General features: G+C 42.6%; 1 protein-coding gene across 1 annotated transcript in view; it reads left to right on the top strand.

Moving 5' to 3' along the window:
* Window positions 1-17,796, top strand: part of ANKHD1 (ankyrin repeat and KH domain containing 1) — a 117,697-nt gene extending 99,901 nt beyond the window's left edge. The window contains exons 27-34 of the mRNA XM_075715769.1: window positions 2,062-2,208; window positions 5,207-5,356; window positions 5,664-7,279; window positions 12,344-12,523; window positions 13,636-13,890; window positions 15,842-16,017; window positions 17,111-17,275; window positions 17,737-17,796. Coding sequence (XP_075571884.1) covers window positions 2,062-2,208; window positions 5,207-5,356; window positions 5,664-7,279; window positions 12,344-12,523; window positions 13,636-13,890; window positions 15,842-16,017; window positions 17,111-17,275; window positions 17,737-17,796 — 2,749 coding nt within the window. The remainder of the gene's footprint in view (window positions 1-2,061; window positions 2,209-5,206; window positions 5,357-5,663; window positions 7,280-12,343; window positions 12,524-13,635; window positions 13,891-15,841; window positions 16,018-17,110; window positions 17,276-17,736) is intronic.
* The last annotated feature ends 1,072 nt before the right edge of the window (window positions 17,797-18,868 follow it).

The raw sequence follows: 18,868 nt of genomic DNA on the forward strand, positions 1-18,868 counted from the left end.
AGAATGAGCTAATAACTTTATAGCACCAGTTTCTGAATAGGTCATTGGTCTGAATCAAAAGCTTAGATCCCATCTGAATCTGTAGTCTTTGCTTATTTTTTACATATAAGTAGTATGAGTCTGATCCTCTATAGTTTTCTTTTTTCTTTTCTTTTCCTGCATTAAGGGAGGGGAGAGGGTAGAGGGGTTGATCTACAGGACACCTGGCTGACTGAGAACCCGACTTCAATAAGAATGCAAACATTATGGGATCGAAAAGGGCAGCGAGGGGGCTGTTGCCAGACTGATTGACGTACTTTTCTGGGAGTGGGAAAAGAGTCAGGATTTTCTTTTTTCTTCCTTTCCCCAGATTAAAGTTAGGTGCAGAATGAGTGGATTTGTCAGCCCTTGTGGTTGGGGGGTGTGTTTTGGATTACCCTTAGGAATATTAGAAATTGGATTTTGTCTGTGTTCTGTTTTATGAACCTAAATTGTTTCTGCCTTGGACCTTTCATCCAAGGTCCCCTACAACAGCCTTGGAATCTTGTACAGTTCACTACAGAAGGACTAACTAAATGCATACTTCTAACTCTTTCTTAGAAGCAGTGCTTCTGTTAGATAAAGTATGCCTAAGAAACAAAACAGTGTATAAATATCAAAACAGGGCTAGTGTATTTTATTAACTTCTGCAGGTGCTCTTTGGCTCTTGCACTAGGCAGACTTTGAAAATAATTTCTAAATTTTCTCTTCCTGAGTTCCTATTCTCTTTAGTCACAGACATGCTGATGACAAGGCTACTGTAATTGAAACTTAAACTCAGACTTCATAATGATGCTTTTTTGAAAACGTACCTAGACATTTTCAGACAAAGCAGAAAAAAGCTTTTAAAGTCTACTCTGGAATCGATATTCCACAGTGGGCTCCGTTCTCTTCTTTCATATGCATTTTCTTGTTCTCTTTGCCTCAATCTTACAGTTCTATGAGGACAAGTGAAGTTCTCCATAGAACTTTCAATTGCCTTGAGCAACTGTATTATCAGAAAGCTAGAACTTACTAAGGTAAAGAGAGAAAATGCTGCCATTTTAAAAGGCATATTGTCTAAATGCTGCTTCTCATATAATGCGTACTCTTGGGTTGTTTAAATGTGGCTAGATCTCCGAGGTTTGTATAAACAAATAGTTTGTCTGCAGACACAATGAACATAAAATGTCATAAAGAACAGGGAATAAAACGGATAAATAAAAATTTGCATACAGTGAAGAGGAGGAGTGGTGCTTAGCAGGATAGCTGAAGCATGAGGTCCTTTGTAAATTTTCCAGCTATGCCATAGATTTGCTGGGTCGAATCACGTAAGACTAATTTTTCAATGACTTGTGAGGATTGCCGCCTGTGTTTCAGTGCTGCAGGTGAACTTGTGAGCTCCCAGTGCTACTTTTTTTCACCTCCACATAGATCAGTTAGTCTAACAAGAGATTGCCTGTTCTCTCTCTTTGTTTCTCTCTCACCAAACTTCGTGTTGTTTGTATCACTACACTATTGCTACAGCTGTATTAGTACAGGTAATGATATTTGGGCACCTCCTTCCAAATTGATGTCACTGGGACTTAAATATACTCAAATATCTGCCTCGGTTACCCATTCATAAAATGGGGGGAGAGGGGTAGAAGCACTTTCCAGGGAATCTGTAACAATGAGAGCTGAAAGACATTTTCAAGTACTTTGGTAATAATGTCTCTTTCTTACTAAGTACTTTTTCTTAAAAAGCCATTCAGAAAGCAGAACACAGTATAGACACATAGTCGGGATGTGCCGAAGTGCCTGTGTACCACCTGTTATAAGTTATTTTAATCTTAGTGCTTCTGGTATTACTTCATTCACTGTTTAGCACTCCGCTTTTTGGAGGAAGGGTTTAGGCTGTGGACTAAAAAGTAGAAAAAATTCCTATGAAGTCACCCAACAGTTGTTCCAGGTAGAAAATAAGAATGAAAATAGTTCATGCTAGTAGTTTTAAGCTGCAGAAATGCATACTGTAGTGCTGTCATTTTATTCTGTAATTTGTAGTCAACATATTTCTGTTCCCAGACTTGACGGTGAAGGTCATTCAAATTCTTTGTCAACTACTTATAAGCCTGTTTCCCTGCCTCTGACCTCTCCAAATGTAAAGCTGAACCTGACTAGTCCAAAAAGAGGCCAGAAAAGAGAAGAAGGCTGGAAAGAAGTGGTTAGAAGGTAAAGACTTTAATTCTATTTTTAAAAAGTGTCTGTGAGCTTTTTAGCTTGTAAATTATTCTCAAACATAGAATGTGCAGCAAGCTTATTTAATTGTATAATTAATTTATGAAATATCCCCCCCCCCCTTACTCTTACAGTGTTGTGAAAACAAATTGCAGTCCTAATTTGTAGTAACTCCTCATTAACTTAATGTCAATATGATTTGCATATTTTATTTGGCATGAGGGTTTACTTTGCCTGTGGAGTAAAGGACGTGGGGATAAGATAAAAGAGGGAGGGAACGGATGGCAGTGAAAAGCCCCTACAACAGATGATTGCTTGCACATGAACTGAAGGCAGGATTGATGTTAGTAGAGTAGAAGAGACGTGGATGATCTCTTCAAGGCTAAAATTCATTGTGCTTTGGGTGGTGACCTTGATTGCGGATTCCATGGAAAATTTTGTTACCTTAAAGTGAGTGCTAGAGGTGCTATTAGATTTAAAGATTTTCTGTAAAGCAAACTTTCCCTTTGAAAATGTAATGGGTTTTATTATATGGCCATTAACACCCCAGTATCTTTCCTGTAACCTTTATGATGGCTGCTACTTGTACTAGAAATTATCATCTGGCTTTTCTTTTTTTTGTTCTCTTTATCAAAAAGGAATACAGCATGAACATACAAGTGTCAGATGCTTTGGGTGCATTTACAGTGCCCTCCTGCTTTTGTGTTCTGCAATGGTAGTGACCAAATATTCTCGTTTTAGAGAATTTTAGGCTATGTGCAAATAGCGTAATTGTACAGAGGATTTAATGCATTCAGATTAGTGGAAGCCACAGACTGTTCTTAATAAAGTTTAAAAAGGCAGTTTAAGCTGAAAATTTAAGCATTTGAATCCTTAGAGAGTTGGTTTGGTCTCTGCCTTTTGTTGTGTTCACAAGTGGGGTTCTCCTCTGTGACATGGCATTAAATGAGAAACAGTCTGTGATTGCAGACTGCCTGCCACTTGGTGAGTCATGCAGGCAAGAAACCATTAAACAGGCAGCTGACTTTTCCAGGGCTGCACAGAGACCCCGCCATTGACCCTGGAGCTGCTCCATCTCTCCTCCTGGGTTTCTTGAGTCTCATAGGCTCAACTCAACTGCTTGGTTGGGTATTGTCTGCTCTTCTGCTGGAGATGGTAGGGTTCTAGAGATGGCATCCAAAACCCGACCTTCCCTTTCCTGGTCTCAGCAAGAGTTCTTCTCCTCTGCCCATGAGTCACCTCCTGGCTAGAAGAGATATCTATCAAAGTAGTAACCGATGAAAACATCCCTTCTGCCCTTGACAGGCAAGTAGGCAGAGTTTTGAAAGACCCTCCCCCTAGCAACACTCTGCAGCCAACACCAATTGAGCAATTTCAGCTGCAGAGAGGAGGGCGCTGCTGTTCAGGAGCAAAAAGGTACTGTTTTGGGCACGTCTCAAGGTAAAAACCATTGAGCTCGGTGGGTAGGGAAGAAAACGGCAGTGGGTGGTGGGTGGGTGGGGGCCTGGGCACTGGGGTGAGCTCTCCTGAAAGAGGAATGTCTCCATGGGTGGTGGCATGGGGTTCCTAGTAGGCTGAACTAGTGGAAGCAGACCAAGACATGGTTGGGAGATCTATGAGTAATGAGGGTATATCTTGAAAGTTAGGTGACGATGGAAGCTCTGGTTTGGGGAGGGAGTGACTGGGATGTCTAGCTTGAGAGAGGAGCCTTGGGTGTGGAGGGGGGAATAAAGCCCAAAGTGTGAAACAGCCTTGGGAGGAGAGCTGGGTGCATGCTCCGAGGGCCTGGTTTCTGGGGATGGGGGAGGGTTGTAGCATGCTCTCCTGCCAGGAGAGGGGGAAAGAAAAAACATCTTGGCAAGATGAGGTGATGCTTCAGAACATTTCCATGTATTTAGATGTGTTTAAAATAAAATGGGTTTCCTTTAAGTCCTATTAAGTGAGAAACAATTTCCTGAGAATCAAGTTACTTAAAAAGTTTCCAAGACTGGAATAGCTGTAGGTGAAGCTGGAAGCCTTGTCAGGGGGTGATCTGTATGGTGTTAGGAGTCACCTGCACTGTGATCACAGTGGTTTCTGAAACCCCTTTGAATCCCCTCTAATTATTCAGTGTTAAACTATTGCGTATCACTGGCAAGCTTGAAAGCAATGTATGGGCTTGAAAGGTCCAGCCTTCAAAGTCTGGAGACAATGGTGGCCCAAAGGGACCTTGGCTAGGGTCTGGATGCAAGCATAGCTCATGTTCAAAGACGTCGCAGTACTGTATGCCTGCACTGACCCACCAATACCATATGAATTAGAAAAATCCTAAATTGACTTATTTCGCTGAACACATGGGTTACAATGTTGTGGCCCGACAGTGAGCCTGCTTCTGAAAACGTGTGCTGCCTTCACAGTGGCTTCACGCAGCTCCTTAAATCATAGAACCGCAGAATTTAACTATCTGCCATACACTGTTGTATAGTGTCACCAGTAAACTTTCAGACCTCCAGCTCAGAGAGAGGTGGATACTAAAAGGGTGGTGAATGCAAGTGGTGTTACAGAGCTGATCAATAGGGAAACACTGGAAAACCACCTTCCTGCTATAAACCCTTGCTATAAATGATCAAAGTAGTGAAGCCATGGGCTTTTACATTTGAAGCAGCACTATTTATGTAAATTTAGATTGATAAACTAAAGATTTGTCTCACTTTGAAGGTACACAAGATAAAATCCAAAAGTGTGTCTGAAGCAGTGTGAGGCGCATACATCTGTGTTACAGCAGTGGTGGAATTAATGCTTCTGGAGAACCCTTGTCAGTTATGTAGGATGATGAATAATTTGAGTGGGGGAGTTCTAGAGAGGTTCCAAAGGGTGAAGAAAATACCAGCAGAAAACCACTTGCTGCCCTGAAACTTAAGAATTGCTTCAGCCACCTGTCAGACAGCAAGGGATTTTTGCATGCCTTTAAAGTTTGAATACATTTCACAGATTTGTGATCTTTGTGATATAGGTCAAAGAAATTATCTGTCCCAGCTTCTGTCGTATCTAGAATAATGGGAAGAGGTGGGTGCAACATCACAGCAATTCAAGATGTCACTGGTGCCCATATTGACGTTGATAAGCAAAAAGATAAGAACGGAGAGAGAATGATCACTATAAGGTACAGTATCTAGAAATGAAAGTCTTGAGTTAGTCCACAACGTCATTTATTAAGAAGTTTGATTGCTTTTTAAGACAGGGCATATTTAGCTTCTTGGTACTAGAATAGAACATCTATTACTGCTGCCAAGATATGCTGATGGTCTGCTTCTTCAAAGATAATCCTTAAGATATGCAAAAGTCAAGAAATAACTTATTGGAGTAAACATGCAATAGACTTGCAGATCAGTATAAAATTGACTCTATGGAATGTTGCACAAAGTGGGGTTTCCTTTTACAAAAGATAAATAAGCTTGTATTTAATCTAGGGGTGGTACAGAGTCAACACGATACGCAGTGCAACTCATCAATGCCCTTATTCAAGATCCTGCCAAGGAACTGGAAGACTTGATTCCTAAAACTCACATAAGAACACCTGCTTCAAGTACCAAATCAATCCACACAAACTTTTCATCTGGAGTCAGCACTGCGACTGCTTCAAACAAGAACTCCTTTCCTCTTGGAGCACCGTCCCTAGTCACATCGCAGTCATCAACACTATCTACTTTCCAGACTACTAACAAATTAAACAAGAATGTCCCAGCGAATGTGCGCTCATCTTTTCCGGTATCTCTTCCTCTAGCTTATTCTCACCCTCATTTTGCCTTGTTGGCTGCCCAAACTATGCAACAGATCCGTCACCCTCGCTTACCTATGGCCCAGTTTGGAGGAACTTTTTCACCTTCACCGAACACTTGGGGACCATTCCCAGTGAGACCAGTTAACCCTGGCAGCACAAACAGCTCTCCAAAGCATAATAGTTCGAGTCGTGTAGGTAGTCAGAATGGAAATATTTTACAGACGGAGTCTCCTGGATTAGCTACTTCTAGCTGTCCCATTACTGTCTCTTCTGTAGCTGCTTCCACCCAGCCGCTGTGTGTAACCAGTAATCGGACTCCCTCTTCAGTCAGAAAGCAGTTGTTTGCCTGTGTTCCCAAGACGAGTGCTGCAGCAACAGCAATCTCAACTGTGACGAGCACCTGTAGCACTCTGCCTTCAGCTTCCTCTGCCCCCCCAAACAATGGGCAAGTGCCCACAGCATTTCTGCCATCTAATGCTCCACAAACACAGCATTCTGCACTTAAAGCGGACGCTTTCTCGGCTGTCTCAGTGCCCAAAGAGAAGGTGCCAACACCAGACCAGCCTGCCGCAAATGTGTGCGCACCATCTTCGGTTGGAAGTAGCTGCAGTATATCAGGTAGCAGCAACTCGGGAGTCACTGAAACTCGCCCGTCAAGCAGCCCTGCACCGCTAAGTAATGTCCAAGATGAAATACTGCCAACCAGCATGTCAGAGATCAATCCTTCCATGTCGATGCCTTTTTCATCCAGCTCAGAAACTGCTCCTTTAAGCTTAACATCACCCAGGTCAGTTGTTGCAGATAATCAGGACAACAGTAACTTACCTCAAGTAGCTGTACCAGCACCTCGAGTTACTCACAGGATGCAGTCCAGAGGTTCTTTCTATTCAGTGGTACCAAATGCAAACCTCCATCAAGATCCTCAGTCTATTTTTGTTACAAATCAAGTTCCTTTAACACCTTCTCAAGGTCCACCTGCTGCAGTGCAGCTTTCATCAGCAATGAACGTTATGAACGGTTCTCAGATGCACATTAACCCAGCAAATAAATCATTGCCTCCTACCTTTGGGCCAGCAACACTCTTCAATCACTTTAGTAGTCTTTTTGATAGCAACCAGGTGCCAGCTAACCAAGGATGGGGAGACTGTCCACTCTCTACCCGAGCAGCAGCTGACCCATCTTTCACTGTTCAGTCTACCTTTCTGAATAACTCTGTGCTAGGACACATGGAAAATGTGCATCCTGACAGCTCCAAGGCTCCTGGTTTCAGGCCACCTTCCCAACGGGTTTCAACTAGTCCTGTAGGTAAGTCATTAAGATCACGCACTGGACAGAATTCTTTCTCTAACCATTACACTTTGATCATCTCAAACTGATTGAGAAGTAGTTTACAAACAACAGTTAGAGAATACTAATGTAATGAGGATGGCCTATTTTTTCCAAGTGCTCTTTAAAATGTTGATAATGAATTTTGTCCTCTTTTCTTCAGCTCTTCTAGGATGTTGGGTGTTGGGAACATTGCAAACGTTGCATTGCTTGTCCTCTGTAAGACATAGGAATGCTCCCACCTGGTTGTAGAGTTCAAAGTAGCATTGATTTTAACTTTGGGGTTGGAATGAAACATAGGGTTGGGTGATATGAAACCTGAAAAAGCGTGGCCAGGGGTCTTGACAGGTTCCAGCTGCAGGAGTGACTGCATGCAGTTGTTCAGTATTTTACCTGAAACTTCAGTTTGACTCAGTGAGGGTAAACTCTGTGTACTTTTTGTCTCTTGATATGGCTCTAGGGTTTTAATAAGCTTGTGTTGTGCTTTGGGAAATTGGTGTGCTACTGCATGGTGTGTTTTATTAGGAAGTTACTGTCCTGCTCTTAAGTATAGCATCCTTCTGCTGTTAAGTATAGCAGTTCAAGTTTATCTGCATTTATTTGAAATGGGTTAGGAACACTTACAGTGGGCTCCCTGCCCTTGCTGTGCTCTGTCTAAAGGATTATTATCATCTTAGTGTTCAAACTACGTTGCAGGCAGCCGGCTGCACCCATTTGGCTGGAAGGGACCCTCAAGAGATCTAGTCTGTGCCCCTCTGTTCTCCCTTTCATTCTTGCCATAATGGCTTTATGGTGCCTTGAAGCTGGGTAGCTAGAGAGCCTTGCTTTGAAGTTGTCTTTACCCCCGCAGTGTATGTTAGATATTTTGGCTAATGCTTCGGGACTTGAATGCTGGACTGGGACAAGTCAAGTAGTTTGACTTTCAGACTAAAGAGGAAGGGGGCATTTGGAAGACGTGGTGGTGAGGAGAGATGATTTCCAGCATTCCTATTCCTCTCGGTTGATTTACAAATGTGCAGGACTTCTGAAAACCAGAAGACTTCTCTCTGACTAGCTCTAACCACAGAACTGAGATGTTTACTATTACTGTAGCTTTCTTAATAGTTTAATTTGGGCTGTATAGCTCTGCAGAGTGAGTGAATATCTAGAGCTCTTCTGCCATGTCCAGTCCCAGCGCAGGGAGCAGAACCATATGTAACTAAGGCTGTGGAAGATAAATTAACTGGACCTTGTTCATCAGGTAGGTTGCTAATAAGAGAATTGCCAGACCCTCCTCAGCAGACTCCAGAAACACTTTACATTGGCTCAGCTTTTTCTCTGCAGTGCTCTAAACTGGGAGATGGCAGTTGCTGGAATAACCCCTGGGGAAGGAAACTTATGGCAAATGGGATCTGCTGATTTTTCTGATGATGCATATACAAAGACGGCTGACTGGTACTTCCCATAGCAGCAAAATTTTGCTGTTCCCTTATGCTAAGGTCATCTGTTTGTTATTGGGAAAAATTTCTTTGTCCTTTATATATCCTTAAATGACTGTAAGTATTTAAAAGGTAGTCCAAATCTGTTTCTTCCCTGAGTTAGGAAGGTTGGGTAGATACCTAAGGAGAGCTCACGTGGTTGACTTTGGGGAGTGACGGTCTTCTCAAGTGTGACGTTCTTCTCAACTGAAGCACAAAAGTACTTGGACAGAACACATTTTTTCTGAGCTGGAATTTGATTAGGATATTGCAAAGTGAAGAAAAACTGCAAATAGGTAGATGTGCTGCTAAAAATTTTGCCTGGCAGGAGATGACTGGTTAGTCAGGTCCTTAGTTGTTTCCTTTAATATCATTCTACTTAATACTGCTTTTGATTGCCTTTGTTTTAGAATCTAAATTGTCTGTTGCACAGGAGGAGGCGGAGGGGTTAAGGGAGCCTGGGGAGAATGGGGTGTTTTGAGGGTGTGATAGTGAGGAAAGGAGTGGGGATGGTAGGCTGAGGGACCTCTCTGATGCTTTCCCTTGGAGCATAAGTGTTGTCTTGCGGTCTGTCCACCCATCTCATTCACTGGCTCTTCCCAGGGGAACAGACCTTTCCACTCAGCCTTCAAGGTGGGTTGAACTGGCGACTACCTTGACTGTTTCCATAGGGTTCAGTGGCAGGCTTCATGAGATTTTGAGAAGGGGGAAAAGGGCCAGTCACTGCTGGCTTATGCTTTGGCCAACAGCAGTGCAATGGACAAGGAGCAGTCTGGGCCTTGCCTGGCAATTCAGTACGCTTTTGTGTGATGAGAGGGAGTGGTAATGGCCCTCAAAGCAGGTGGACACCAATCTTCTAGTCTCAACTGTGACTCTACATGTGATGGAGCAGAGGTTTTCTTTTGTGCCTGTCTTGCACAGTTGGGCTGCGGCAACTTTTTACCACAAATCAACATCTCTTGGTGATCACCTCTAAGCTGATTTGGTGGAGATTTAATATAATTTGATTGTGCACTAAACCAGCTTTTTTTAACAAGTTGTCAACCTCAAGGTGGAGTTTGGGTACTCTGCTTTTCCTATTCATGGGTAGCTCAGTTGCAGCTTGAGTTTTTCTCTGATTCACCAATTCCTCTGAGGCACAGACACATGTGCCTCACCAGCTGTGGATCTGTTCTGGAAATGGCCTTTTGTTTCACTTATGTCTTTAGATCTCTTGTCCTAGCAGCTTACAGATTGAGGGCAGACTTAGCCCAACCATCTGGGGAGGCTGTGGAGAAGACCAAAAGAAGTCTATTTGTTACTTCTTTCCTCTGCATTTTAAGAAGGGGTTTGAGACCTTCCTCATGTGGCATTAAAAGGTATCATAAACTTGAAATATGCCAGCTTAGGAAGCAGCACATGAATATGAAGCTGCATGAAATGGCTGGGCTCCCTGTTTTACACGGAGTGACCAAGTGTTGCGGCTGTTTCTCTAAAGGTGGAGGTAGTCCTTGCAGTTACCAGTTTCTGCAGAAGTGCCTGGGGGCTTTGATAAACTGAATTTTGAGCAGAGTTTGTGTGAGATTGATACACCAGTCTTGAAAGCTCAGTTATGCTTTCAGAGCATGATGAAGAGTTTGAATTCATGGACCAATAACTGCAGAGTATGGTATTGCAAAAGGTTTTAGTATTACAAGACCTGATTTTGTTGGTAAGAACATAAATAGGAAACTCATTACTGAAATCAGGACTCTGTAAGTCACTGTTCACAGAAGCCATTTTTAATATTGACCAAAGGTTTTCTTAATCTACTTTTATGAAAGGCAAGATAATGATAAAAAGTGTTCTTTACAACCTGAAAACTGACTACTCTGTTGAATTTGTGCATCTCTGGCTGTCACACTTCCTTCAACCTGTAGAAAATAACAGCAGTGCTGAGATGGTCTTGGCTGTACATCATTGCACTTTGAATGCTATGTACCCATCTTACCAAGCCTTCAAAAGGCACAGCTGGGCATCTCTGTTCTGCAGAAGAGCTACTTTTTTTCATCATAATCTCTGCCTTGTTCTCTGTTTAGGAAACCAGCAGTCCCCATGGGTGGCAGCAGCTCTGTTACGCCTTCTGCAGGGGCAAGGACTCAGAATCTTTGGTGGTTTGTCAGCCAGCTGGAAACTTGTTTTTGATGTGTGGTGGAATTGGTCACCATAGGGGCCTTTTGACTACTTTTGAGTTGACTTTTGTGGATGGAGGGTTAACAAGAGTGTCTCATTGGTAGCTCCATGGCAGATGCACAAGGAGGGCCCTCAGCTGGAGGTGCTGCAATCTGCTTATGGCTAGGCTCCGTGCTGGAGGCCAGTCTGCAGCTCTAGACAAACACAGATCAATCAAACTGCATTTACAGGCAGCCTGCCACAGGCATTAGCATCCTCCTCATAGCCATGGAGCCTTGCACTTTGTGCTGTGACAAACCCTGAAAGATTGTCCTCCCACGCTCAGGTTCCCTCCTCTGAGCACCCCATGTTCTGTTGGTGGTGATGATTTATTTCTCTTCTCTTTTTGAACCTTTGGGGTAGAGCAAGTGAGAAAAATACCTCCTTCCAATCCAGTGACTCATTTCTGTCAATGTGAGCCAGTTGGATCTGGCACTTCTGGAAGCAGTAAATCAGGTTGACTTGTTTGATAATATTGGGCGAAAAAGACCTGGCTTTCAGGAAAATATCCAGGCCATGAAAGGTGCACCTCTAGTCTGTGACCTGTATTGCCTGTCACCTGTGCTGTTTGCAGACTGCTGTGGTGTAAGTAGGTACAACCTTCAACCTTGCTCTGCAGCAATATTGGCTGGTCCTGGTTGTGGTCATTTTCAAATGTTTAAATGGTTTTGAAACTAGTCTTGTTTAATAGGCCCTTGAAACTAAACCCAAAACTCAGGTGAACATATGGCCATGCCCATTTCTGCTTTCAGGTAATAATGTGTGATAAGAGCTTTTACAACATTGTGGAAAAGTACTTAAAAGCTTTGGTGTATTAAAAAAATGTAATTCCCCCTTGCTAATAATTTTCATAGGACTGTGAACTTTCTCTCCATCTCTCCCTTCCTCTCATACATCCCTGTAGAAAGCAGCCCCCTCACCTGTTGTGCTGTGCATCGCCAGCCCTGTTTCTCTTGAAATGCTCTGACCTCTATATGTCAATGTACCTATAGGATGGCAAAAACCGTACTGCAGTGAACTACCTTCCTGGTGCTGGATTCCCCTGGGACTTTCACAGAGCCCTGTATCCCTGTTTGACTTGCGTGGCTTTTTTTTAAGCAAAGATCCTTGCCACTCCCAGCTTTCTTCCTTTGCCCTCCCTGCTAAGATCATTTCCTTTCAGTGACCAAAGGGATGGCTGTTTTTGTTAAAACTTCAGGCCAGGACAGGGAGCACACAGAAATACTTTCTGTTGGTTTCTAAGGGAGAATCATGCACCTGTAAAACGAACTTACCATGTGTGGATACCCCCAAAAGTGATGAGATGCTTTAATTATATTTGGAGCACTAGCTCTCTCTGGTGCTTTGAAGCAGGTTCCCAAAGAGACATATTTAATCAAATTTATGTTTATTTCAGGCTTACCCTCTCTAGATCCATCCAACAGCTCTACAACTTCTTCTTCAGGTCCTTTGACAGGCTTTTCAGCAAACATACAAGGAGCACGGGTTTACCTTCAAGGGCCAGCGCCTGTTGGGACTCCCAGCTTTAACAGACAGCATTTTTCACCACATCCTTGGACAAGCGCAACAAATTCATGTAGGAACTTCATGGGTCTGTCTTAGTTAACTATAAATTCATAGCTATTGTCTTTAGTAGATTTGTAACTTGAGGGGAAATTACCCAGTGATGTACAAAATGCTTTCCAATTGCTTTTAGCAGCTGTGAGGATGGCGTGCAAATCCCAAGCTGTACTGTTTTGTGGTTTTTTCCCCATGTAAAATGCCACTAGTTCTGGTAGTGTTACTAAAGGCATATTTGGGCAAAAGAATCAGTCATTGTAGGCTTGGAGAGGAGACGGCATGAAGCTGTGGGGGAGTGAAGGTGATTATAGCAAGCTAAAGATTCCCCTCTAAATAGTATGAGTGTAATATTAGGTGAAAATGTCATGTTTGCCATGGTTTGAAGTTATAATTGCCTTTTTTTCTTTTTTTTTTTTTTTTTTAATTGGGATTCTGGAATTACTTCATGTTACTTAAAATGTTCCAAAATCTTTAAGCATCATCCAAGGTAACAGTGGGTTTTCCTCCTAATGGGAAGAACATGGAAGTAGCTTTATAGAAAATGTGGGTCTTTGATTCAGAATCTTAAGGGAAGAGGCTTTTCATGTCACTGCATGAACTTCATTGCCACTCTGAGCTTAAGAACCAAAATGTTTAAATGAGTGCTCAAAGGAAGTTGGATTTCTCAAGAAGAGTCAGTGACACTTCTGAAGTTGGTGGGACTTACACTCTTATGTTACACGTGTGGCTTTGGGAAGCTGTCTAATTTCTCTTCTGCTGGAAGTGGTAGATACCAAAACCAGGCTGTTTAGATATTTATAGTATTTCGGCTGATGTTTACACCTCTTCCTGAAACTCTTCCATGTTTCTTATTCTTTCTTGTAATTAATCTAGATGTACTGCTATGTCATGAGAATATCGCATGATTCTGATGGCTGAAAGCATTTGTGTTATAATGTTGATTTTAGAGTTAAAATAAACTCTAAACAGAATTTCAGTGAAAGACTTGAAGAATGCTTGCCAAAAAAGCCTTTAAAACCTTTTTATCATTTGCTTCAAGGTAACATTGTGGGGATAGAACAGGTAGCATTTATTCTCTCTAGCTTGTGTGCTTTGTGTGTAATTAAGCAAGAGAAATACTCTTTTCAGCAGGTGAATCTCCTATTCCATCAGTTTCCTCAGGATCATCTTCACCCCTTTCAGCTGCTTCTGCACCTTCAAACTTGGGCCAGCCAAAAATGGGTAATGCCAATCAAGATCGAAAGGTACCCCCTCCCATCGGGACAGAAAGGCTTGCTAGAATTCGACAGGGAGGATCTGTCACTCCTACACCCTTAGGAACCAACTTCACAGCTCCTGTCGGTCATAGCGGTATTTGGTCCTTTGGAGTTAACAGTGTATCTGGTAAGTCTGTTGTACAGCCTGGGGTAGCCTAAAGAAACTTCTAGGGCCTTTCAGAAGTACTACATTTGAAAAGAAAGTTGGGGTGGAGGAATAAGTTCCATAGTTTGTAATAATTTTTGTGTAGTATATCCTGAAGGGAAAACTGGTATCAGTGGTGGGAGAGTGCATATCCATGGAGGCGCTGTGTTTTTCTCTCCTAATGCAGGTGGTTCTCACCCAACCTAGATTTTTCTGTCAGTGTATACTTGTAAACCCTGAGAACAGTTCAGAAATTTCATATTAAGTCTATTGAATGATACAGAATTTAAAAAGTAAACAACTTTTATCTTGGAAATGGGGGTCCATTTCCAAGTCTGACCCTTGGCCTAAAAGGACAACTGTGTCTGTCCAAGTTTCTACCTTGCTTTTCATTAAAATTTTAAAATGTTAGTTGTGGTGCAGTTAATGCATCCAGAAACAAATAGTTGTGGATGCTGATTTTTGCATTGATCTCCTCATGACTCTTGAATAGTATGGGGTAACTTCTGTTCCAGGCAGCCCCAGTTTCAAAAGAATGACTTTGAAACAGCTGAAGTTTTACGTTCAGTTTCCTGATATCTTGAGGTCCTTGTGAAAAGGAAGAGCTGCAGCATTTGAGGTGTAAATTGTTTCCATTGGTAACTTTAAAGACAAATGTTTTAATAGTTCTGTATTTGTTACATTTTTTCAGTGAAGCCCTCCATGCTTTGATTAACTTAGTGTCTCAGCATTGCTGTGTGTTTTCAAGAAAAGCTTGTATGTGCTCACAGGCAATACTTGGAGGTTTACTGGATCTTAGCTGTTCTGCTGTGGATGCCTGAAACTTGCAGTTACTAGTAGTCCCCATTATCTCCACATTTGTCTGGAGGATCAAGATGAATGTACATGTAGATGGCACGTGCCTGGCCAATCTTCCCTGGCCTCACCATTCTCTCTTCTTTCCCTATTTTTGCCCCTGTCATAAGTGTAACTTTTTTCTGTGCTCCTGTGGTACATGAGAGGAGGTGGGAGGTGGAGGGTGTCCTGGTTTCGGCTGGGATAGAGTTAATTTTCTTCCTAGTAGTAGGCATAGTGCTGTGTTTTGGATTTAGTAGGAGAAGAATGTTGATAACACCCTGATGTTTTTAATGGTTGCTAAGTACTGCTTATGCTAGTCAAGGACTTTTCAGCTTCCCATGCTCTGCCAGGTACACAAGAAACTGAGAGGGGGCACAGCCAGAATAGTTGATCCAAACTGACCAAAGGGCTATTCCATACCATATGATGTCATGCTCAGTATATAAAGTGGGGGGGGGGGGGGGTGGCTGGCTGGCTGGCTGGGGAGCAGCGATTGCTGCTTGGGAACTGTCTGGGTATCGGTCGGCGGGTGGTGAGCAATTGCATTGTGCATCACTTGCTTTGTATATTATTGTTATTATCATTATTATATTGTTATTATTATCATTACTATTTTACTTTATTTCAATTATTAAACTGTTCTTATCTCAACCCAGGAGTGTTTCTCACTCTTACTCCTCCGATTCTCTCCCCCATCCCATCGGGGTAGGGGGAGTGAGCGAGCGGCTGCATTGTGCTTAGTTGCTGGCTGGGGCTAAACTACGACAGAGGGAAAGAAAGTGTGTGTGCTTGTAGCCAGCCTTATATAGTGTTGCCTGCTGCAGCTTCTCTGTGAGGGGCCTTGATGCTACAGATAAGACTTGTATGTTTGCTTTGCCTGTAATGGGTTATTAGCCTAAAAACTGCAGGTATCTTCCTGCTTTTGCGTAGGCTGTGGAAGGTCTGCCTTTGCTCAGAGCAGAGCCCTAAGATAGCTCTGTGTCTGTGTGTTTTCAGGGAGCCTTTAGATGTATGTAGGTGTGTGCAGCTGCTGAATTCTACTCCAGAGTATCTTCAATGAATTGTAATCAGCCATTTTCAATCTCCTCCTTTCCAGAAGGCTTGTCAGGTTGGTCTCAGCCTGTCATGGGAAATCATCCGATGCATCAGCAGCTGTCAGACCCAGGCACGTTTTCTCAGCATCAGCCAATGGAGAGAGATGATTCTGGAATAGTGGCTCCCTCAAATATTTTCCACCAACCTATGCCAAATAGTTTTGTGGATTTTTCTAAAGTAAGTTACAGAGGGTTGGATTTAGTCTATAAAATGACAAAGGACTTTGTTATATCTCCTGTACTGCCTGTCTACACTGTACGTGTGTGCCTCTTCTACCACTGCTTGCTGCACCTAGTCCTGAACTTCATTTCATTCCAGTACTGACTAGAAAAGGTGCCCAAGCCTGGTGGCACATTTAAACAAAACCAGAATTGGTAGATTGCAGATGTTCTTTTGTCAAGTAGCTGAATGGCTCCATTGCTTTCTAGTATTTCATTTCTCAGAGGCTTAGTCACTCAGAAATGTTACATAAGCCTTGCTCAGCTCTTGAGGCTGAGTAAAGATTTCCTTAATGCTTTCAGTACAAATCATGCCTGTGAATACTACATGCCTTTCTGAAGGAAACAGCAGGATGAGAGGACCACTTGTAAGTCTGTGCCTTGTATGTTAACACTGGAAAGTTAGCAGTTAGGCAGACGGATGTAGCCAAGCCATAGTCAGCTCAGCCACCACTGGAGGAATGTCCAGGATGATGTGCTCAACAGCAGCATGTTTCAGAAGTAGCTGTAGCATGTGCTCTTGGTATCTTCTAAATTGCAGAGCAGGAATCATTCAAGCATGGGAAAGAAATCTCATAATTGCAAAATGCTGCAATTTAGATGGCCCTTAGTAATTTATAGAAAATCTTCAACTCAGTCTTGTAGGCTCAAGCTGTATACGGGCTTTGCTGAAGTGCAGCCCATATGCACCAAGGTTATCACGTGCTGCAGAGGTGAGAGGAGGGAGCACTGGGATCACTTTGTACAGCTGCTGTGTCTGGCTTTATGGGGTCATCTGAAAGTGCTGTGCAGAGGCTGCTGCATGCCGGCGAGGTATAATTTCAGGAAAATGAGTAAACTGACTTGAATCCCAAGCTCTGAAGAGTCACCATGTTCTATACTCTGCCTAGGTGTGCAGCGATGCCCTGTTTCCTTGCATTGCTGAGATATTTGCCAGTAGGTGAATGTTATGTATGGGTGTGAACTGCTTCTGTCATCTTGGCAAATGTGGTACTACGGTCATGCTTCACAACCACTGCCTTCACCGACAGTGCTTTCTCTTGTTCCCTCAGGGCCTACCAATCTCCATGTACGGTGGCACTCTAATACCCTCGCACCCTCAGCTAGCAGATGGCCCGGGAGGCCCCCTCTTTAATGGACTCCATACTCCAGATCCCGCCTGGAATCCCATGATCAAAGTTGTTCAGAACTCAACAGAATGTACTGATGCTCAGCAGGTAGTGTGGCTGCCTTTTTCCACCTTTGCTTACCTAGGGCTTTTATGGTGTTGTGCTTTGTTTTGGTTTTCTTCATTTTTGGATAGGTGACATTTTTTTCAGTTCTTTGATACTAGAATTTAGATTGTTTGCATGACTTTTCCCCTACAGTGTATGTGTGTTTTATAAAAAAATATATGGCGCTGTCTGTACCAACCCTTTCAGGTAAAATAAGCAGTATCTCAAGACTGTTCAGCCAGGTAACTGACTTTGTTATAAATGAGAGGGTTTATATCCATACTCTGCATCTTGCAGGTTGTCAGTCAAACCTTGGCCAAAGCTGAAGGTGGCTCCCAGCCTTTGGACAGTGTGGTTGTATGTTAAGGAGAAGCCTTAAGCTTGCCCTCTAGTGGTTAAACGCTTTGTTAAAGGAACCTGTTTTTGTTTTCATAATAGACTTGTCTTTTTATTTCTTGCTGTAGATTTGGCCTGGCACCTGGGCACCTCACATTGGAAACATGCATCTCAAGTACGTCAACTGATATAAAGGGGGGGCGGCGGGGAGTGTCTATCCTTTTCTAGCCTTGTTTGGGAATCTTTATGATCTTGAAGAACCCTGAGGATTTTTTAATGTGCCTAACTAAGCAATTTTCTGTTGGCTGTAACAATTGAAACTTGATTGCCCATTGTATACGAACAAATTGATTTACCTATACAAACTGATTCTGTTGTCCAGTTAGTTTAGCCATTTTGAACTTAAAAATCAGGTGAAACTAGTGCTTTTGGCTAAACACTACTGAATGTTCCTTGTATGCAGCAGAGCGCTAGCTGATTACATTATTTCAGCCTTTTAGGGTGGTAAATACATGTATAATTGTTTACATATTTAAAAGGAAAAGCTGAGTAAATTTCATGTCATATAGTTGCTCTACTTTACGTAGCCTTTATTAATGTGAAATATTTACCTGAATATTCAATAAAAGGCAAACAGTATTTATAGGTTGTGTGTGAGAATTTTGGAAGAGGCTGTATGCTGTTGTCATCAATAGCTGCTGCCATGCCCAGTGATGGATCTTTTCAATGTCACGTAATTAGGACGTGGATGCAGTCAGGGTTTGGGGGAGGGTTTTGATCCATGGTTGTCTGCGATATGAGGTCTGCTGAGTCCTTCCCCCTGCCAGTTGTTAGCCTTTTTTTTTTTGTGTGTGTGTTAGCACAATTATGCTTTTTTTTTTTTGCTTCTGGAATTAGTTCTGCTGCTTCTACACTCTTTTTCCAAGTGGGTTGCCTGAGACATCAGGTTTTGTTCAGGGGCTGGAAATAAGTAAGGGCTGAGTTGACAACATGGCAACTGATGGCACCTTAGTTTGCAGAAGGTAAATAGGTAGCTTGTAGGTAAATGCAGGGTTTCTTCACCTGACTCGCTGTGACCAGCTGCCTAGAAGCAGATCTTAGGAAAGCATGGACCACTTCCCACTAGAGAAAAACATAATATATTCAATTCTAAGCTTCTTGTAACCCTTTACATCTGGTAAGAGCTTCTCAAGTCCTTTCCATGAAGAAAAGGATTTTTGCATCCTGCTTAAGATGAATGTTCATTCTTTTCCCAGGTGC

This window comes from Pelecanus crispus, chromosome 8 (genome assembly GCF_030463565.1).
Source record: "Pelecanus crispus isolate bPelCri1 chromosome 8, bPelCri1.pri, whole genome shotgun sequence".
Classification (NCBI taxonomy): Eukaryota; Metazoa; Chordata; class Aves; order Pelecaniformes; family Pelecanidae; genus Pelecanus; species Pelecanus crispus.